This window comes from Colletotrichum graminicola (genome assembly GCF_000149035.1).
Source record: "Colletotrichum graminicola M1.001 genomic scaffold supercont1.213, whole genome shotgun sequence".
Lineage (NCBI taxonomy): Eukaryota > Fungi > Ascomycota > Sordariomycetes > Glomerellales > Glomerellaceae > Colletotrichum > Colletotrichum graminicola.
Window position 1 is genome coordinate 7,755 of NW_007361217.1, and position 9,136 is coordinate 16,890.

General features: G+C 40.6%; 3 protein-coding genes across 3 annotated transcripts; 1 reads left to right on the forward strand and 2 right to left on the reverse strand.

Moving 5' to 3' along the window:
* Positions 1–439: 439 nt before the first annotated feature.
* Positions 440–1,456, reverse strand: GLRG_11940 (uncharacterized protein; the record flags this gene model as incomplete). Its single annotated transcript, XM_008102623.1, has 3 exons — positions 440–592; positions 698–1,144; positions 1,223–1,456. 3 exons carry the CDS (start codon positions 1,454–1,456, stop codon positions 440–442), a joined length of 834 nt encoding a protein of 277 aa, XP_008100814.1.
* Positions 1,457–2,242: 786 nt separating this feature from the next.
* On the reverse strand, positions 2,243–3,661 carry GLRG_11941 (uncharacterized protein; the record flags this gene model as incomplete). Its single annotated transcript, XM_008102624.1, has 2 exons — positions 2,243–3,385; positions 3,497–3,661. The coding sequence occupies 2 exons, from the start codon at positions 3,659–3,661 to the stop codon at positions 2,243–2,245; spliced, it is 1,308 nt and encodes a 435-aa protein (XP_008100815.1).
* Positions 3,662–4,322: 661 nt separating this feature from the next.
* Positions 4,323–4,889, forward strand: GLRG_11942 (uncharacterized protein; the record flags this gene model as incomplete). The annotated part of the gene is made up of 2 exons (XM_008102625.1): positions 4,323–4,478; positions 4,536–4,889. 2 exons carry the CDS (start codon positions 4,323–4,325, stop codon positions 4,887–4,889), a joined length of 510 nt encoding a protein of 169 aa, XP_008100816.1.
* Positions 4,890–9,136: the final 4,247 nt, after the last annotated feature.

The following is a 9,136-nucleotide window of genomic DNA, read 5'->3' on the forward strand; positions in this document are numbered from 1 at the left end:
AAAGTGGGTATGTGGCTCTGTTGCTTGCATCGCAGCAAGAGCCCCGTTCTGAGAGGCCTGCCTGCCTGGGTGGTAAGAAGTCGCACAGCTGCATCTGGATATCTAACTACCTACATACCTGACATTCTCAGGCGGAATACTTACGTCATCTATGATATGCTGTTAAGAGCCGAGGCAAGTGGCAGCAACATCATTGCTTGGTGTACAACAAACCAGACCACGTTATGACATATTATTCTTCACACATGGCAAGGGAAACAAACATGTTGAGGCAGTTTGGTAATAGTCCTTCCGCAGCTTTGTATCAGAAGCAGGAAAGCTTGTTGATGAATAAAAAATGAAAAATGAAGAAGAAGAAGAAATGAAAAAAAGGAGAAGAAGCAAGCCAAGACAAGAAAAAAAGAAAAAAGAAAAAAGAAAAGAAAAAGCAACGTTGTATTCACAATAACCTCTGGTAGACATCCTTGTAGTATGCGCGCAGTTCGTCAGGTAGGAGGGGGATAATGTGATGGCTGCCTGGATGGCGAGTGACGATGTCGGCGTTGCGCAGGACGTGCAACCCGCAGTCGAAACCGTTGGGCTGCTGGTGGCACTGCGAGGACACGATCCAACGTCAGCCCAGTACAATATCTCGTGGCATGTTTTGTTGTCTCTCAGAGACGTCTCGGAGACGCCACATCGCAATCTTCTTACTTACCATGACCGTCCGCGGCTCGGGGAGCGCCACGTCGGTGCCCCATACGCACCGGAGAAAGTCGTTTACAACAGCCACCATTCGAGTCTTGTAGCCGTTGACAAGGAGGGAGTCGAAGTAGTCGATTGTGTCCATGCCATGGCCCACAAACAGCACCCAGTGGCCCGAGTCACACACAGGCATAAGCCAAAGATCGGTCACTGCTAAGGACCTAAACCGCTTCCGGAGCGCAGCTGGGATCCGCTCGGACTGAGACCGCTGGAGGATGGTGCTTTCTGTAGAACTGACGCGCCCGAAGCGTATGTCCCTTGCGGAAAATTCCCGGATGATCACGTCGATGGCGTCGTCATTAAGCCACATGCCAGGCTCAAACACACGTAGACGCGTCTCGTTGTCCTCGTGGCTCTTATTGTCGAGGATTACATCGACATCCTGCTCGGTCAAGTCTATCTAATCGTCAAGAGTCAGTATCTGCTACCTACACATGGCGTCTAACCAAAACACTACAGAGATTTGATTGATACTTACGGGGCTGGGGGCTGGTCCATCCTTCTTGATGCTAGCTGCCTCGGAACCAGGCTTGCCATCCTCGGGCTTAACGTCGGCGCGGGCGGGGGCTTGGGGCAGCGCGACGGATCGGCGGTTTGCATCGGACCTGAGGCCTGCCCGGAAAATATGGGGCGTGACGCCGCCATCTTGGAGCTGAGCGGACCGGCGGGCATCGGACTGGCGCTGGATCTTGTGCTTCTGGGGGTTGGACATGGTCGCTCGAGCTTCGAGGGCCAGGGGTGTATTTGAGTCGGTGGTATGGAACACGGACAAGAAAAATAAGAAAGAAGAGTCGACGAGAAAATAGCACGGAAGAAGAGGGATACAAGGAGACGAGGTAACAAAACAAAAGGTTGCGCCTGTCGTCTACCTAGAAAGTCACGATGCCCGGTTGTGATTACATAATGCTGCACGCCGTGTACGTAAGATCTGGTAATGCTTGAGCCCGTTGCACGACGATGAGACCAAGGATCCATAAAAGGACTACTACATAACACGAGACGGTACCGAACCCAAGGCGTGTTTCCTCTCCCCAGTCTTCCCATGTAACTTTCAGCGTCGCTAACTAGGCTTCTGCGATGCATTATTACCATCGTCCTGTGCTGGCAGCAGAGGATCTAGGCCCGCAGCCCGGACAGCTAGCTGATCGACCGGCTCTTCATTGCCAAGACGCAACTACGACAAGACACAATGAATGAGGCCTATATTCCGTCGGATCACGCTGGATCCTTCATACACATACGCGTGCCACACTATTTGTGAGAACAATTACCAGGAATGTTGGACGGAACCGCGCCCCTCTTTTTGGAGGCGCCGCAAGAACACGCCCTGAGGCCAACAGCGAGCTTGATTAAATAAAATAAAAATTGAGAGAGAAAGCAACATGCGAAAACAAGCATTGACCCCGAAACAGAAGATGACAAAAACAAAACACCACAGACACAAGAGACACCAAGCGCAACAATCACCTCGCCGTTTTCATCATCTTCACACATATAATCACAGATAGTCAGTCACCATTTCCTTCGTCTTTTGTTTCGCACGCTTAGTCATCACGGCCCGGCGACCAGGCGGCAAGAGATGCCCGTAGTGGCGCTTGGCGGCCCGCGACACGGCCTTCGACGCAGCATCCGCCAGGACCTCAGCAATGTCTTGGATCTTTTCGGAGCCAAGCCCGTCCTCTCCTATCTCAGCAGCTTCGGCGGCGGCAGCAGCAGCTCTCTCCTCGGCGTAACGTCGACGACGCGCGGAAGTCTCGGCTGTGTCCTTCTTCTTCTTGGCGGCAGCCAGACCGAGCTCGCGCACCCTCTTGTACTTCTTGGACACAGGAGCCAGCGGGATGCCTGGCTGCCCAAAGAGATCCCCCAGAACACCGTCCACCGATACGTCCGACTCGTCGTCGTCCGACTCGGGCATTGGGGGCGGGGACGGAGTCCGGCTGTACCCGAATTCGGGGGCGGAATCCAGGGGGGGCAGCGCGATGGTCGTCAACCGTAAAGACGGGCGCTCGGCCTGGCCTAGGGCGGGGGGCGCGAACTCGTCGTCGGCGGCAAGAGGGGGGAGGAGGGGATCGGCGCGCGGGGCTTCGGGCTCCGGCTCGGACACTGGGGCAGGGGCAGGGGTGGGAGCGGGAGCGGCGGGCTTGGGTCTCGGAGCGGCAGCGGCCGGGAACGTTGTCTTGACACGACGCAGAGATTCCTGAGCCACGCGCTTCGTGAGGCCCGTGCTCCGGGTTTCGTTGACAATCTGCCAGATGATGCCGCGCTGGGGGGACTGCGCCCAGAGGTCTAAGAGCGAACGGCCCTGGGAGTGCGCGAGCCAGTGCTGCGTCATGGACTTGAACGGCGTAAGCACGTCGAGCGAGGGCGGGTCGGTGCTGGGCCTGCAGGTGTCGGGGTACCACTGGCCGTTGGGCCAGTGGTTTCGGAGGTAGGTCATATGCGACTGCGCCAGGTTTTGGCGTGGCGTCGTCGTCACACCCTGGTCGGCAAGGTGGGCTGTGATACCGGCGGCGTGGTTCTTAGTGTGGTGAATGAGGGCTGCGGCCTGGTGACCGGTAATGGTAGGTGCGGCAGACGTTGCCCAGCGGCCCAGGTTGGCATCGGTTGGGTGCTGGTAAAACTGGTAGCTTTGGACGGCGGTCTATATACAGCAGGGGGAACCATGCGTGATTAGCGTGGTTCTCAACAGCTCGCGCATGTCTGAGGCTTCCTCCCCAAGCCTGTATTCCTAGAGTGGGTGATGTAGGCTTACGAGGGATCTGATGCCGGCGAAGGGGCCAGGCTGCTGCTGTTGCTGCTGTTGCTGTTGCTGCTGGTGCTGTTGCTGCTGTTGCTGCTGTTGCTGCTGTTGCTGCTGTTGCTGTTGCTGATGCTGCTGGTGCTGTTGCTGGTGATGCTGGCCTTGGTCTGAACCCATGATTATGATTATGCCGTCCAGTGAGATAGACAGAGACACAGACAGACAGACAGACAGACAGACAGACAGACAGACAGACAGACAGACGGACAGACGGACAGACAGACAGACAGACAGACAGACTGAAGACAAATAGACAGATAGACAGATAGACAGAAAGACAGACAGACGGACGGACAGACGACAGACAAACAGACTGAAGACAGACTGACAGAAAGAATCAAGACACAAAAGCATCTCAAAGATGATGTTCTCGGCCCGGGGACTGTGTTTAAAGCCCCTCTTGCCCCTCCTTCTCCTTGATTCTCTTCCCATCTGCCTTCGTCACTGGGCAGGTGCAGTCGCTTGGTTGGACCTTCCACTAATTCTCTGTTTACTTGTTGTTAACTTTTTTTTCTTTTTTTCTTCCTCTTCCCTCTTTTCCCGTCTGGGCAAGTGCTCTGAAGCCTCTTTGTCCACTATTTTCCCATTCTCTCTCGTGAGTCATGCCCGTCTAAGTAGAGGGTCCTAGCAGTTGGATCACCAGATCTCTGTCTGACATGTTACTATTAGGTTTCGACTCAGCCTTACAATCGTCATGGACCCGAGCTCCAGTCCCGCCACCGCCCCCTCCCCCCCAATCCAAGTCCATCTCGACATTGATGCCGGCCATGACGACGATATGCTGGGCAGACTTGCCAATCCCGATGCGCAGTTCGATCCATTCCACGATGAATCGCAAGTCACCGCCGCCGAGCCCAACTCCGAGCCCGACTCTCCCTTGGGCACTCCCTCTGCTGAGCTTGAGTCCCCCTTCAGTACCCCCCCTCCCGAAGAGGTCAGACACGAAAGAACAATGCCCTTCCGCTCGGCCCGCTCTCGCTGACCCTCCTAGATCCGTCCTTGGACGGAAAATGAGACTGGAAGACTTGTCGCCTTCCTCAGGACGGCTCGCGAGCCTCTCAGCGTTGGCGAGACTGCCGAGCACATGAGCCGCAGCCTCATAGATACCGCTGCAATGGTCGTTTGTCTCTGGCTTTCTGCAATCCGTACGTCCGAGGCCCGTGGCTCCCGCATCGCCTGGTGGGTCGGCAGACCAATCTTCAACTCCACCGGCCTCGGCCGTGTCACTGTCTTCTGCCGCGACGGCAGTCGAGTAATGATGCGCCTGTATGACGCAAATGGACGCTTGGACGCTGAGGGCTCTATCGAAAGCCCTAGCCAGATGTACGATGAAGGGACATTTTGAGCTAACCTGCTGCTAATACGTGCGTTATGTTGTTGAAATTGGAGACCAGTTCGGTTATCCAGGCTATGTTGTGTCTGCGCTGATCCTCTAGTTCTGAAGTGACCAATGTTGAACTCGTTTTCTGGCGTGATTGGCTTGTGCCAATGTTTATTTCTTTATCAGCCAAGCGCAGACCAGGAAGCTATTCCGTTTGCAACGAATGCATGACAGAAGACAACAAGTGCTCTCGAACAGCCTTGTTATGTCGGAACAACTGGAAACAACATAACAGCGCAAGAGGCAATGACTTCTTGCCCCGTTTTTCTCTTCGGCCTCTGTCCACACCACAGAAACAAGCCTGCGGCGGACAAATCATCTGCGGCAGTTCATTGCAGTGCTCATACAACGGTTGGCTAGGCTCTCTTGAACATAGGTTTCTGCTTCTGCTCGCAACGACCGCGCTTCATGTTTCTTACATACCCATCCGTCCAGAGACACACACACCACTATATAAGTTTGAGAATAATACAACAACAGGGTCTGCCCTGAAGCGCCCTTGGGGGTACTAGACACCTAGCAGCAGAACGCACAGCACGAAGATAAAGATTAGGCTTGAAGATATTGACTAATGTGGTGGACAAGGACAATGAGTCTGTTAGCATACAGGTGGTATGCTCTAGAGAGGTAGGTCATGTGATATTTACGTGACATACTGCTACCCCTAGTAGTATCTACCTTTCCCCTATAACAAGGGTATACTAATAAGAGAAGCCTAAAAGTATAAATATAATAAGTAATAACTACACTATAATGTTATAACCTAACAAGTTACAGGCTATGTTGCCCTACCTAACAGGCAGATAGTAGGCAGTAGCAGTATTTATATAGACAAAAATCAAGGAACAGATAAATAACTCCTTAGAACAAAAGAACTATAGTATAAGTTATATAACTATAAGCATATAATAAAATAAAGGATAAGTACTTATTTATATATAAGATAAGTACTTAGTAAATACTTAAGAAGAAACTTATTTAACTTATAACTATTAGTTAAAATAACTATTTAGAGAATAGATAAGACTAATATATAAGATAGACTTAAATATACCTAAAAATAGACTTTTATAGCTTTATAATAATTAACTTATAATATATTATTAAATATCTTTTAGTATTTAACTATAGTAATTTAATTAATAAGAAGTTATATAAGCTACTTTATAACTATAACCTTATAACTAATTACTAAGTAATTAATAAAGAAATAAAAATAATATTACTATTAACTAAGTATTAAGTTTTACTTATTATTAGTAGAAACCGTACTATATAAAAACTAATTATAATACTTTAATTACTTTTATTAAGTAAGTTAACCTTAAAACTTACTTAACAGTATTTTATAATATTTATACTTAAAATAACTTTAACTTTTTTTAGCTTTAAAAAGAACTTAATTACTTTAGTTAAAAGCTTAAATAAGAAAATAAAAGATATTAAAAAATCTAATAATAAGGTAAATTTTACTTAAAATAATATACTTATATAGTAAGTAAATAATTATAATAAGTAAACTATTTTTTTTTACTTTTTTACTTTTTCTTTAAGTTAATTAAACTATAATATATAAAATTAATTTAAATTACTTATTACTATCTTCTTTATTACTATCTTAAACTACCTTATATATTTATATATTATACTTAGTCTTTTTAGAATTACTATATTATTATATATATAGCTTACTACTTTTTATATAACCTTTTTTTTAATATTTTCTTACCTCTAGGTTTATATTATAACCTAATAAGTTATAAGCTATATTACCCTACCTAATAAACAAATAGTAAGTAATAGCAGTATTTATATAGATATAAAATAAGAAATAGATAAGTAACTTCTTAGAACAGAAGAACTATAGTATAAGTTATATAAAAATAAAGAAGTAATTATAAAATAAGGTAATTACTAGTAATTATAAAAGTAAGTGCTTACTAGTATTTACTAAGTGCTTACCTAATATAAGGATAGTAATTACTTATAACTATTAGTTAAAAGAACTATTTAAAGAATACTTAGGACTTATATATAAAATAAACTTAGAATTACTTAAGGATAGACTTCTATAGCTTTTTAGTAATTAACTTATAATATATTCTCTAAATATCTTTTAGTATTTAACCTTAGTAATTTAATTAATAAGAAGCTATATAAGCTACCTTATAACCTTAGTCTTAACTAATTACTAAGTAATTAATAAGATAATAAGAAAAATAAATACTATTAACTAAGTACTAACTTTTACTTACTATTAGTAAAAACCTTACTATCTAGAAACTAGCTATAATACTTTAATTACTTTTATTAAGTAAGTTAACCTTAAGACTTACTTAATAGTATTTTATAATATTTATACTTAAGATAACCTTAACTTCTTTTAGCTTTAAAAAGAACCTAACTACCTTAGCTAAAAGCCTAAATAAAGAGATAAAAAATATTAAAAAGTCTAATAATAAAGTAGACTTTACTTAAAGTATATATAATAAAATCTAGTAATATATAAAGTAAAATAATAATAATATAGGTTATATATAACGTATATAATAAGTAAGTTAATTAGATAAGTAAAGTAATTAGCTTACTATAACTACCTTATAAAGATAATAAAGAACTAATAATAATATAGTTAAATTAATTTAAACTACTTAAAATCCTCTACTTTAGATATCTTTTTATTAAACTAATATATTTATATATTATATCTAGTGTTTCTATAGGTGCTATAACGCTATTAACCTGTTTTTATTCTTAGTCTACAATAACTACTTTAATATATTTCCTTTTATACTTAGGCTATAGCCTCTCTTTATAACTAAATATTCTATATATTAGTTATAGTAAGACTTTTTTTTATTTAAGGTAAGTTTTTTTAGTTTTTTTATATTAGTTAAATAGGTTATTTTCCTCTTAAAGGCTTTTAACTTTATCTCTTAATAAAGTATTTTTATATATATATTTTAGTGCTTTTTAAAGAATATACTTAATAGCTATTAAACTATATATTAAGAGGCTATTTAAATAATTAATAAAGTAATCCTTAATAAAAGTTCCTTAAGAATTTATTTTTAATATAGTATATAGTATTTAAGAAGTCTAAGCTAGAGGTGTTATTAAGAGGGAACCTAAAGGTATTAAAGTATATAACCTAACGTCTAGCTTTAATAGTATACTTTTTATACTTAAAGAGATAATTCCTAACTTTTTAAAACCTCTTAAGATATTTTTTTTATAAGAGCTTACTTAAAGGCGTTATAAAATACTAAAGAGAAGTTATTTTTATTAATATAGGTATTACTTTATTATATCTTACTCTTAATTTCTTAACTATATACTAACTTTAAAGGCCTAAAGTATTTTAATTTTAAAGGCTAAAGTAGATAAAAAAAATAAAGTAGTATATAAAAGGTAATAATATTATTTTCTTAAGAAAATACTTTAAAATCTATAAAGTAGTAACTTTTATATTTATTAAGGATAAAAAGGTAATATTTCTTTTTTATATATAACTTTAAATATTAATTAAAGTATTAAAGCTAATTTAGGCCTTTTTTATTTATTATTTACTTATTTATAGATATTATAATAACCTAGTTAGGTAAAAGACTAGATTTTATATACTAAATAGAAAAAAGATTTTTATATTTAATAATAATATATAGTAGGACGTTATAACTAAGTAAACTAATAGCCTAAATAACTATAACTTATTCTTAGTTACTAGGCTATACTATTTTTATATTAAAACGTTTTTTAAAGCTTATAATAACTATTTTAAATATAATCTAGCTTATTATAAAGCTAGTCTTATTAAAGTTATAAATATCTAACTTTATAATACTATATTTTATAATTATATTTACTATTAAAAAGAACTATATATTTATTATATTAAGATCTTTATATTAAGCTTTTTTATAGTTATATTTTTAAAATAGATATATCTAAAGCTTTAGTGTTTATTTAATAAAGTTTAAGGCCTAAGGCTTACTAACTAGTAATATGTTATAGTTAGTAAGTAGTTAATTAGCTATTTCTTTAATACTATTTAGCTAAAAAAGAAATAATTAGGAATTTAGGTTAAGAATAAACTTAACTAGCTTTCTCTTTATAAGTTCTATTAAATTCTATAAGTTAGCTATAGTGTTATATTATAAAGGCTTTTTATTAAGATAGTTATATAATATAAAGAAAGGTACTAAATAGAT